This window comes from Oenanthe melanoleuca, chromosome 2 (assembly GCF_029582105.1).
Source record: "Oenanthe melanoleuca isolate GR-GAL-2019-014 chromosome 2, OMel1.0, whole genome shotgun sequence".
NCBI classification, from domain to species: Eukaryota; Metazoa; Chordata; class Aves; order Passeriformes; family Muscicapidae; genus Oenanthe; species Oenanthe melanoleuca.
The window spans coordinates 119194696-119208314 of record NC_079335.1 but is presented as its reverse complement, the minus strand read 5'-3'; the positions used below and the strand labels follow the sequence as shown (position 1 = coordinate 119208314).

Here is a 13619-nt window from a genome sequence, read left to right as displayed (position 1 = left end):
TTGTGCACTTTGGACCTGTAATGTCTACACCTTAGCTTGTCCATACAAGAATTCTCTTTATGTAGCAGATGAATTACAGATTATTTTCATTATAAACTTTAATAGAATAGTATCATGAAAGGTATATATATATATATATATATATATATATATATATATGTATCATATACATAAAATATATTACAGAGCAGAAGACACGACATCCCTAGCAAAAACAAAAACCACAAAAAAGCCTTAAGGACAATATATTGCATTATATATATCTGTCTGATAAAAAAAAAGGACATTCATAGACATTCATAGCACTTACTAACCCAGTGTCAGACAATAAACAAGCACAGCTTTGTTTTCAGCATGTTGGTAGTTACACTTCTGCAACAGAGGGAGAAAAACTATTCCAGGCACTGAAAGATTTCGTTTGTCACAAGCCCCAAATCAAGAGCATTTGGGGACAGCTATAATGTTATCTTGAGTGAACACAGGGCCAACATAATTACAAATAAAGAGGTAAGAAGCAAGGGGAATTGTCTGCATAACTTCACTTGGTAAAATCCTCCCATAGAAGGTGGCAGGTAGGAAATCTGCATAATAACAAACTTGTCACAACACAAGGCCAACTAAATACAACAATTAGAATTAACATTTTGCTTTGACTGGTTCTCAGGACTTCTCCACTCTGTCTTCCCAGGTTTCACCAGATATAATTAAAGTTATAGCTATTTATTTATTGGTGCAATATTTTCCAGTATATATTTTTTCTAAGTATTGTGTGGCTGCAAGAATTGTCTCTCCCTCCTTTGTGGGCAGTGCTTTAAGACACAGCTATTGAAGTGACAAATCCTTCTCTTGGATATCTCAGTGAAAATAATATCCCAGTCCCACAATATTTCTTGGTTCCCCTCTAGTTTATCTAGACTTTAATGTAAATAATCCAAACTGGCCCCAAAACAGAACTGAATGTTTTATAACTTATGATGGGAGGAGGTTGCCTTTCCCACTGAGTGCCAGGTCCTTCCTTCTGAGTCCCTGGAAGCCTCTTCTCTCAGACTGCACCATCACATCTCTCAGGATGCTGTAATTGTGCCTCCCAGCTGGCTCAGCTGCCTCTTCCCCACTGCTTCTGGTCCTCCTGCTCAGCCACTGCCTCCAAGACAATCTCCAGCATGTGGATCCCTCCCAAGCTGCCATCAGACCACAGCTGGGGAGGTGCTTTAAGGGACTTCACCAGCCATGGAGCTGATCCTCAGGGCTGCCTTCCCCAATATTTGAATTGAGACATCACTGTCTCAACTGGCCTTTAAGACAAAGAGATAGTAATTCTAAGTACTAAGCAGCTAACCTCTGAAATAAAAAATAAAAAATCATTGTCTAAAGTAGGAAGCTATTTTCATTCCATATGTAGGCAGCTATAAAAATTTTAATTACTATACCTAAAACTGTTTGTTTTGTTTCAGGAGGGATATAGATCATAGTAAGGAGTAACAGAGCCCAGATGAGGAATGCAGACCATTGTTTGGCCTGTAATTTTGTGTCCTTTGGTCTTTTAAGGATTCAGACTTCTTTTGTTGTAAGTTACTCCTGGATACTTTAGAGAGATCTCTTTTCTAGGTGAAGAAAAATACTGCTAAAGCAGTGCTGAGATCCCTATGTAGTGTGAGTAAATTGATGAACCACCTTCCAGAAGTGCTACACTGGGACAAGAGTTCTTATTGCCCCACTTCTCCTCATCCAGCATTCTTTTTACTTATTCTTACTGCTTCCATTTATTTAATATCTTATGCTATTTGAGGATTAATGTGAGCACATGAAAGATTCAGTTTTTTTGGAAAAGGGACAAAGGCAAGAAATTATAGTTGAGCATACAAACAAAAGAGCTTCCAAATTTTAAAACCAGAAGTGGAAAGCATTATCATAAAATAAAGGACAGAGGGTGAGAATGGAAGAGGTTGGACCTTATGCTATTCAGATGTTTGGACTTTGTAATACTACTCCCTCTCTCTTCTTCCTTTTAGTCCCACCCAGTGTTCCACATCCCTCCTTGTAAATAACAGCAATCTAGCCCCACTTGAAGTACATTGGAATGAGGCAAGTTCAGATAAATTAATTTATCCTTCCCATGAAATATAACAAGTAACATGGTATCATCCTGAAAGTTATTTTGCATTTTAAGTTTAGAGACTGGCTTAAGGAATGAGAAATTGCATAATTTATTTTATAGTCTGAATTACATAATTTGTGCTACGCTAAGCACATAACATTTTCCTCATTTCTTTTAAACTCTGTTTGTTCCTAAATCAGAATACATAAGGGATTTTTCCTCTATTTTAAATCTGCTCATTCTGGCAATTCCCCTGCTTATTAAAAGCAGCAAACCCTAGGCTGAGAAAACAAAGTGGGAAATACTTGTAAGTAATCTTTTGATGTTCAGTTCAATTTTGTTCAAATTACAAATAATTTGATCTTATCCCAAATAAATCAAAAAAGAACAAACAAGCTGTACTTTTTTGTTGCAGAAACATATTTAGTTCTACAACTTCATAGAATTCTAAATATATAGAAGAGATCTGAAAGGATTTTTGTGTCAGTTTATTTTTCCTTCCTGCAGCATCCTTCCTATATTTAAATCCTTTATTTTATAGTCTAAAATTATATCACCATTTTCTTATATATCACTACTTCCTTGTGCTCCAAAATTTGGAAATTGTAGTAGAGCTCTGCACTGAAGAGAGAAAAATGTTTTTAAAATATCTTGTGATATTTGACATGCCTGTGTGTACATACACAGTTTTTCAAGAAACTCTATCTCTTACAACATATGTGCTGGAGAAAGGAAGTCTGTGGGCATTTTAACCACATTAAGTAAAGTGTGAGATTTGGCAATATATATCTCTGAAATCTTCAGAGGGGTAAAATTCACAGACTCACAGAATTGCTTAGATTGAAATGGAACTTAGAGGTTGTCTAGTTCCAAACCCCCTGCCTTGGAGGAGAACTCCTTCCTCTAGACCAGGCTGCTCAGAGCCCCATCCAACCTGGCCTAGAAGACATCCAGGGATGGAGCATCCGTGATTTTGTGTGACTTACTCCAGTGGCTCACCACCCTCACAGTAAAGAATTTTTGTCTGATATCAAATCTAAACTTACATTTCTTTCCATTTGAAGCTATTCCCTGTTGTCTTTACATGTTATCATGATAGTTTCTCTTCATCTTTCTTGCAGGCTTCCTCCAGTTACTGGAAGGCTGCAATTAGCTCACTTCTCAGCAGGGCTGCTCTAAACCTGTTCATCCCCCAGCATTGTGCATTAGACACAGTGACCTGCACAAATGCTCTGTTTAGAGAGAACAGAGTAGGTCAAACACTCCATATTATATTTGCTTATATTTTCTGTCCATATGGTCCCTTGGTGTTCCCCATTCTGACCTCACTGTACCTCCACACAAGGGACGAAGCATCTATACACTCTCATAATTTTATACTTAGGCACTGATGTGTTAGTGTGTCTGGGCTCTATATTGAAGAGCAGGGTTTTCCAAGATTTTATATGTCAGATTCAAGTAATTTCCATTAATTCTACAATAAAACCTGAACTCAGAAGAACTGTCTGTAAAACCAAAGAGGAATCTGTTGAAATATGCAGGAAACAGATCTGCAGCAGACTGCTAATGAATTTAGCCTGGAGATTATTATTTTTTTGTGTGAAGGCTAAAGTAATGATTCTTCACTTAAAAATTAATCATACAAGTCTGCTAAGAAAAGTAGTGCTGGTAAAGACCAGAAAAATGGAAATGTAGTTGAAATGATCTGCATAAAGTAACACCAAACTTTTTGATTTGCCAATACTGTTGAAGAGAGTTGGGTGACATTTCCTAGAGCAATGAAACATGTGACACAGGTGATGTTATCATTAATCAGTTTTGGCCAACATACCAATTTATTTATTTCAAAAAACCTATTAGGATTAGATGGCTGGTATTATAGAGCTTGTTTATTTTTCATACCAAAGTAAAAGAAAAAAAATACTTGTCAATACTGAAATTTAGGGCATGACATTTGAACAATTGTATTTTCCTTTTGCATTCATTTCTGCAATTCTTGGTGTTCTTTTTTTGGAAAGCACTATGTGACTTCTGGAAAGCCAGCTTTTTTCTAGTAAAAGCAATAAGTAAAAAGAAACCTCTGAAGAGGTTTCTTTAAAAAACAACAAAAACAAAACCCACAAGATATTCAGGTGGTCTATTTCTCCCCTGTATTGAACCCCCAATTATTTACACATTTATATTAAATATCTGGGAGAGCCAGAACATGAGGACAAGGTTCAGCTGGGAGTGCAGCTTCTGAGGAGATGCTGCATTTTCTTTGGACAAGTGCTGTGCACACTGCAGGCAGCACTTTAGCAGGAGTGACAGAAGTCAAGCACCTGCCCATGCTGGGAGCAGAGGAGGCAGGTCTCACAGGAGCAGGAACCAGGAGTGAAACCAGCAGCTCAGTTGGACTCCTGGAATTTCCCTCCAGTAAAAGTGCTCTGACTTTAGGACCACCTTTTCTGTCACTTCCAAAATTCCTTTCTTCTCAATCATGCCAGGCTTCAACATAGTGCTTGGTTCATATTTTGGTTCATATATTTTTAACAAAGATAGCTGAAAATGTCTCAAACCATGTGACCACCTCAATTCCTCACTTACACGGGACCAACATGGGTCATGTTTTGATGCTCATGCTTCTGGAAACTTTCCATCCAAGAGAGGCACTTTCACCCTCTCTCCCTTTAAAACACAGGGCAGCAGCCCATCCACCTCCTCATGCAACAGAGATAAAAGGGAAGAGTCCTGCCTCTGCTGTCACATCCTGCAGCCAGAGGCAAGGGGTGTGTGACTCCAGCCTGGATTTGCACATTTAGCCATACAACCCCATGTCCAAAATACATCTTCTCTTCGTGCCTTGATAAAGGAGCTCTTGTTACCCATTAAGAGTCTCTGCTCTTCCTCCATTTCTTACCCAAAAATGTAATTTTTATAACATTTTGTGACCCCAAAGGTGCTCCTGTGCTGGAAGGGAAGGATGGTAGGAGAGGGGCAGGGACCTCTACAGCAGCAGCTCCATGAATAGAGAGGGAAAACAAAACTGGTTGAGGGTAATAACCATTCCCTGGGCTGTCACTGCAGTAGGACCAGTCTCAGTGCTAAGCTCCACCTTGGCAACAGCTGGACTAAAGCCATTCCACAGTCCACCAGAAGACACAGGGCATGGGGTTATTTTGCTGTGAGAAGCAGCAAATCTCTACCTGGGACTCCAGGCAGTTTTGGGTTATAGCTTCCATCCCACTGCTCTGGATCTGCACCTAAGATTCAGTTGATAAGACTTCATTTCTATTTACCCATTTTCTATTAACACTGTGTTCCTTGGATTTCTGCATGAGAAATACAAATTCTATAAACATCCTGATAATATGTGACCTAATATATCCAGATGCCTCAAAGCTAACTGCCCTGTTTATTCCTCTCTATGCTTTTGTTTGCTCTAAATCCATTTCTACCTATTCAATCTATGTGTCTGTAACCATACTTGTAATTTATTTACTTTTCATAAAAATGCTGATTCTAAGTTTGTGGTTGACTATATTTCAGATGGTGATACTGGGGTTTTTTTGAAAGTGATGACCATAGAAGTTGGTGGCTCCTCATGTGGTTTTGTCAAAAATAGAAACTGGTAGGGCTTCCTGGTGATGTGTTTTCTCCAAGTGTCAGAGAGGTTAAAAACATGTCTCAACATATTCATTTTCAATGACATCTCAGACTAATTTTTATTTTAGGTTTTATATATTGACAGAGAGACACCTTTCCTAGACTTTCACATTTGTTCACACACTTTTTTTTTAAAGACATCAGGACCTATTTTTTGGCTTGGTTTTTGAGGGCAACTAGTTAGGGTTCTGTTTGAGGACAATAGGCAAAATAGTACTTCACAAAACTCCTGGGTGAAAATTGCTAAAAATTCAACTTACCCACAGATTTTTGTCCCAAGGAACAAACTCTTTTGTAGAAGCATTAATTGCTTTCTATGTTTTTCTTCTGTCACTTATGAGGATAACCAAGGTCAAACCTATTAATTTATTGTGTGATATTGCTGAAGGACTGTTAACTACCTACATCTGGGTTGAAGGAGAAGTTTCAAGGTGACCAGAATTTCTGACTCCAGCAGACTTTGGATGATGCTGTCTTGGTTTGGGCCAAGACTGCTTTCACAGGGACCTTAGAAGAGCAGGACTGGGCTCTATTTGCTGCAAGCTGAGGCTTTTTGTGCTGGATGCAGTCACTGGCTGGCCTGGACACCCCTTGGATGCACTCAGCTACAGCTGCACTGGAAAGGCAGAAAGCCCAGGAGGGTGGTAGAGAAGACAAGTGGCAGGATCTGAAGTTGCTCTCATCCCATGTTTCTACAAAAGTCTGGACCGGGCTAAGGAGTAGGGTCTCCAACAGAACCCATGGGGTGAGACAAGGCAGCAGAGCAGGAATCAGAAATATCCTCCAGAAGGAGAGAGGAAGGTCTGAAAAGCAGCAGGTCTTGTTGACATCCTCACCTAGGGCAAAACTTTCTGAAGCATATACATGTAGCTTTCCCCTTCATGAAATTCCCCATCCTTTGGGTCAATTTCTGAAAACAATGTGGAAATTAGCAAGCACACCACCAAAAATGCTTTCAGAGGAAAAGCTTTGTAAGGTTAGTAGTGCTTGAGGTCTTTTGGGAGAGGAAAGTAGGATGGGCAAAACATGAATAACTTTTACCAATTATTTAGCACACACTTTATATCTCAGCAGAATGCATCAAAGGCAGAACAACAGAGGGATATAAACCTGGCCACAAATATATATGAAAGTAGTAATCTTATTATTAAGAAATGCAAAATTTGCTATCCCTAAGAAGAAAAAAAAAGTTCTCTACCACAATGAAAAAAAGCCAAAGCATAAATCCTGAAGAGAGGTGTGAATACTCCCTTATGCAGGATTATGCTGCAGACATACAAATATTTGGATTTATTTAGCTGTGACTAAACTAACTATTAATACATTAAATTTAAAAACAGACTGTTAGGAGGCAAAAAAAACTTTTATGAGTGAATCCCACATATTTTTTTCTCTGCACAAAACATAACAGTTTAAAGGAGTGTTAATTTATAGACAACTCACCTATGTTTTATCCTCCAATACAGAACATCCAGTAATCCAACAGAATGTACTTGTAATTTATCAGCTCTCACAGCCAGTAAAAAAAAGTAAGTAGTTCTAATGAAAATCCTTAGAATTTACAAAATGTTAAGCTCCAAAGGAACAAATCACACATCTACATTGAAGTATATTCACACCATCCAAATTAACTCAAAGCCCTGCTAAACAAGCCTTACAATAATATTAGGAGAACAACAAATATTTACTTCCTATGCTCCTAAAAGGCTGATATTCTCTTTAGACACTAAGATTCCTCCTCAAAGCAATTACTGAGGGCCTGAGCTCATTTCTGTGGAAGGCAATGGATGTCCCTCCTCTAGCTCCAGCAGGGACCCTAATTGCTTGCCTCCACTAATAAACTAATCTCAGGCACCTGGAACTAGCAGGCTCCACGCAGGGCAGACAGGGCTCAGGTTACCCCAGAAATACTCCAAATATATTCACACAAATCACTAGCCCTGCAGATGTGCAAACAGTGCTTTTGTCATATTGCTGGAGAGATGGACATGTGTTTGCAGGGCTGCAGCACATAAAACCTGAAGATGAATTCATTGTGTTCCTTTAATCCCTTCCAGAGGCCAGGTGGGCATTTGGGGAGCCAGATAAGTGTGTTGATTATCCACATTACTCATTGCATTAATCCACTTGTCTGTGACTTATAGTACCAGAAATGCTCACAGCATAAATATGTTGGTGGCTGGAAAAATTATATGTATTTCATGAGTGCCTGTAGTCTGTAAAATAAAACCTAATCAGGAGGTGAGCCTAAAACTTTGACTAAAATCTAAACAAGTCTAAACTTTGCTGATGCCTACAGTTTTTAATATTACAGGATCTGGATCACAAGATGATGTAAGGCTCAGTGTAAGCCTTGTGAGACAAACTACTCTACTTTTAACACTTTTAAAAGATTCTCACAGGCAAATGTTTTCTCTGTCCTCAGAAATTAAAGCAGGTGTCAGGCAATTTCCATGGAATCTTCCACCAATTTCTTCTCCTTCCCTGAACAGATTATGTTGATAAACATGTGTCAAACACAGTTTGTGTCTGGTTTCATTTGAGGAGGGGAGAATGATATAAACAGGACACACTTTAAACTGAAAATGAAGGAAAGAATAGTCTGTATTCTTGGTCTCCAACAAATTGCTGAAATAGGTATCTGGTTTAGGTGATGTTCACACAGGTTTGTATTTAAAAAAATTATCTCAATTTGTTCATCTGCATGAAAAATATTGTTTCTATTGACTACATAGACACAAACACAAAATCATTTTAGAAGCAAAGACAGGAACATCTTCCAAAGTTATCTATGCTTTTTGATCTTCCAGACTTCTTCAAGACAACATAAAAAAAAACCCCAAACCCACAAAACAAAAAACGCAGAAAAAAATACAAACAAAAAAACACCAAAACAAATGAAACAAACAAAAAACAATAAAACACCCCAAAAACCACCAAATCCACTTCAATTAAATTTTTTAGATCAGAGACCTGGAAAAATTATGTTTTAGATGTTGACTGAATGGCAAACTTACAGCTTCACTGAAAAATAAAAAAAAAAAAGTGCAGATACTGCAAAATTGAAGTTCAGGTCTGGAAATAAAAGAAAGGCAGACAACACAGTCTAAAGCCTCAGAGTTCAAAGCAGCACCAAGAAAAGCCCAAACAGAGACAGCATCAATCCCCCACCCCCCTCCATTGACATCTGAATTTCCAAGATTTCTTTAAGAAGTATGTTTAAGTAAAAAAGCTTGATGAAGACTACCACAATCCACTGGTGAATCCTTACTAGCTTGAGGAGAATTCCAATAGGGAACAAATCCTTTTGTCTTCTGTACTCTAATGATTATCAGAAAAGTGACCTCAATGAACTATCAGCAGTTAGTGTGAACACTTAAATCAGAAATTCCCTTGCTCAAAGAACTATACAAACACCAGCTATTAAATTAATGTAATGAAGGCAACGTATAAGTTGAGGAGAGCAGCAGAAATAACAGTATTCCACTGATTTCCTGTCTGGCAGCAACATTCTGTGCCATGAATGGCTCTGCAGGAATTTGGCTTCTTCCAAACTGCTCAGCTGGGAGTTTAGATAAGAGACTGTGAATATATGAGCATCAGACAGTGCTGCTGCCACCACCTGATCCCAGGAGCAGGGAGCAATCACAGACAGCAAAATGACTCCTATGCCTACTTTATTAACCACTGAGCCAGCATTGAGGAAAGTGAATGCTAAATTCTCTCAAAGGAATGTATTTCTCTTCTCCACAAGGAAAATATTCAGCACAGTACTGACCATGCATTCTTCACTCATCTCCAATCACACACACTCCCAGTGAAGGTTGCAAAAGGTGTGGATGCCTATAAGGACAAAAAAAGTCTCCTCTGAAAACTTAGCACAATCAAAATCATTAGCAAAACTAAGCAAAAAGGGATTTCAGGAAAAAAAATCCTGAATGTTAAGTTTTATTATGTATAGATGGATACAGAGAACTCTTCAGATAGCTCAAGATATTTCCTGGAGTATGTAACACTATCTTGTCATTGTACATTAAAAAAAACAGTAAGAAAAGTTGGGGACTGTATTTAAAGAAAGGTTCAATGACTCTAAACCAAGACAGTTCTTGTAAAACCTCTTTTTGTTTACTCTTTTTTTATTTCTTCATTTAGTCACTTATGACAAGGTCCCAGGTGATTTACCTTTCCCATGACCTTATGTCTTTTCACTGAAGTAGTGACCCTAGATATTAATGTGGGTTTTGAGGCTGCCTTTTAAAGCATTTATTCTCATTTCAGCTGTTATTGATGAGTACTTGTGTGCATAAAGGCCTCTTTTATTGCATGCAGGGTAGACATTCTCACATCCCATGAGCTGCCAATTTATTTTGCAGCGTGTGATGGGCTGGGGTACTCCCACCTGCCTTCCCACACAGCCTGAACTCAGCTTCACCTCTCTGAGCAGCCAGTAATCTCTCCTTGACCAAGCTATTCCTCCAAGCTGCTGTCCCAAGCAACCACACACAGCAATGTTAATTGCTGGTTTATTAAAATAAAAAAAAAGAAAAAACAAAAACAAAAACAAAAAAGCCACATGTATATATGTATGTGTATATATATATTTATATGTATGTGTATATATATATATGTACACATGCATACATATATATATGCACACACATATATACTATTTATTTATTTATTTATTTATTTATATTCCTGCATATATGTATGTTGAGGTGAGGTTAAACAGAGCCTGCAGTTGTGAGTCACAAGTGTGAATATCCACTGGATTTGTATTAAGTGGTTTGAAAATACTTCTCTTTCGATTGAGGTTCTGGGACTATATGCACACGAAAAAAAAAAAGAAAAACAGAAGGAAAAGGGTTTGAGAAGGAATCCTACCCAGTGGAGTGAGCCAGGTTCCTACTGGCTTCATAAGGTTTTAGCCTTTGTCATGTCAGCAAAAGTGACCATCTGTTGACAAAATAGAAGAGATAATCTTCTTTTCTACTCTGTTACAGTCTATTCACACCTGTCTATTTCCCTGAAGTGTTTGCCTCTGCCTACAGCCAGCAGCAGTTATGACAAAAAGAGATGGTTCCTAAGTGGGATCTCACGTAACAATTCCTGAATCTCTGAACGATTTGTGAAATACTAAGATGCAAACCATTGCTGCTCTGGGAACTGAGTTAACTGTAGAAACTTGACTCACAGTTGCTCAGTGCATTTGGTACTGAGTAGTAAGAACATCACTTTTCACTTCCAGTGCTGTGGGAAAATTTAAATTCTATTTGTGTAGCATCATAAAACGCATGTTCTGACATCATATTATATATTCAATATATTAGAAAAACTTTGTCTTTTATAAGCCTTTGACAGCATGTGAAGCTGTCTTTCCTGTCAGGGAGAACTGACAGGTTGCCTGCCATCACTTACTCTCCAGCAAACTCAGTAGCCCACACTGTCAGTGTGAAAACATCTGTTGAATGGATTTATTGAGTAGTCTTAGGTACAAGTTGGGGGTGGGGGTCCCCACTGTTTATTACAGCCCTGACCTAATGAACTTAATTTGTTGACGTGTTTCCCTCAGTGTTTTACTTGATCCCATCTCACATTTCTTTCTCCTGTGCTGTTTTCTTGGAAACAGGAGTTCCTGGCACATCAGCATGTGCACCAGTTGCAAATCTACCAGGCTCAGATGGCTTCAGTTGGCATGGCAGGATCAGACAAACATCCACCGCTTTCCAGGACCCCATCTTCCCCCTCTGACTCCACAGTACCTCACCCAGACATGGACCAGCCCAACCAGCATGTCTACACAACTGGTAGGATTCCCTAAAGACTGCTTTTAATAGGCAGGGCAAATGCATTTGTTCATGTGGGATCAACAGACTTAAATGCCTCAAATACCTCCTGCAGCAATGGCTCAGTTTTAGCCCTATTGCATCTCTGGTTTATGCTATACTGGCACCATCTCAACCAGTGCAGCTGATAAATCACAGGGTTAATATTCACACAGTCATAAATTATTATCATTGACTGGCTCTGGCAATACAGAAACAGGTGCATTTTTGGTGCCTGTAAGTCATTTACAGCTTTTTCTTTCATTTCCCTCTTCTCTGATTCTTTTCTTTGTGTTCTCGTTGCCTGTTTTGTAAAGAGACCACCACCAATAAGGAGGAAAACTGTGATGTAATTCTCAATGTCTTCATTTGACAAACCAGTCTCTCTTCAAGATGACTTTCTCTACAGAAAGAGCAAAGCTGTAGGCATGAATAAGTGAGCTACAACTTCTGTGTCATTCAGCAGTTGTGTGGATTCTACAGAGACAGGTTTTATGCTTACGTCCTGGGACTTCCAGTCACTCAGGAGCATGGATTGATCAAAGCAAAGGGATTAGAACCCCAAAATCTTCAGTCAAAGGAAGGAAAATGACCATAGAAACCTCATTTCTTATTGTGGGTAATCTAACCTTGCATGAGGGTCTATCTTTTTAAAAGCCTGAATGTCAGTATAACATTAGAGCATGGTCAGAAGTGAAGAAAATAAAATTAAAAAAAAAAAAGTGAAAAATAAAAGTGGGGGAAATAAATACTTGCAGTTACTGTTTATGAAGGTTTATGCCAGAAGTGTATTTCCTTCAGCTGGCAGAACTTCCTTGAAAGTTTTCATCTTTTCAGGCAATGACCATGGATTTATGTAGGATTGAGTCCTTAATGGACACTGTATGCAATGTGAGACAGTATGCTCTCCTGTATTTCCAATTAGAATATGAACTGGGAAATCAAAAATGTATTATTATTTTTGGGTAACAAACATTTGGGTTGTACAGAAACAAATGTACTAATTCACTTTCCATGAGTTTCTCCAAAAAGAAGAGCCACATATAGACAGGATTCTTAAACCAGACCTCTGTATTTCCAGTTGTGTTCATAGAGTCCCCAAAACATTGTAAACTCATTCTAAGATTTGCAGAGCACACAAAAAGTGAGCCCACTGTGTGTAGCTTCACTGTCCCTTTCACAAATCTGCAGTTCCACTGAAAAAGCTGAATGGAGTGATGGCTGTAAAAGCTGCTGCTTCAGCCTGATTGCTGAGGTTTACTGACACCTCCTTTTATAATCCTCACTAAGGGCTGTAGGGTCAAGGAGGTTACACAGATCTGTGGGCTTGTGGCATTAGTGGAACTAATCAAGAAAGAAAGTGTGAAGCTGACATGGAAAAATAAGAGAAGGAATTAAATTATGTATGCAAACAATGATTGGAGATGGTGATGGGAAGGGACATCCCTGGCATGAAGGGCTCAAGATGTGACACAAAGAAACCTGATAGGTTCAAGGATGGACATGCAGACAGATTGGGCAGAGAGCTGAAATTTACCCTTTTGGCAAAACATTGCCACATGAACACCAGTGGAAAGAATTTATTGAATTTCTGTTTCTTGTTTTATTGAATCTTTTTTCCCCCCTCCACTGCTCATTCAAGTTAATAATCACAACTAATTACTGAAAAAAATAAAATCCCCCTATTTTCATCTGCCCTACAACTTTCTGCTTCTGCTTCTCCACCTCTGCTCTGTACCCTCAGCTCTTTTATGTCCCCTAGGTACTGGCTGGGGACAGTGTGGTGCTGTACCTGCTTGCAAACTGTATCCAGGTCTCACAGAGCACATAGCTCTGCATTCACAGTTAAGCCTTTCCCTTCTGCTAAAAGAAATCTCTTTCCCTGACATGTGTCTAAACTTACAGACTTACATACGTAACCTTTATCACTCCAATTTTGGAGTACACTGAAAACAGAGCTATTTTTTATTGATACATTTGGAGTGACAATGAGCAGAAACTTTGCAACATCAACAGTTTCTGTGAAAAAAAACCAAAAAAACCAAACAGAA

General features: G+C 38.6%; 1 protein-coding gene across 3 annotated transcripts in view; it reads left to right on the top strand.

Annotated features, from left to right (window-relative positions):
- Positions 1 to 13619, top strand: part of HDAC9 (histone deacetylase 9) — a 446072-nt gene that overhangs the window by 290883 nt on the left and 141570 nt on the right. For all 3 annotated transcript variants that reach the window (XM_056484523.1, XM_056484522.1, XM_056484524.1), the window contains one exon: positions 11373 to 11550. In XM_056484523.1, the coding sequence (XP_056340498.1) occupies positions 11373 to 11550 (178 nt within the window). The remainder of the gene's footprint in view (positions 1 to 11372; positions 11551 to 13619) is intronic.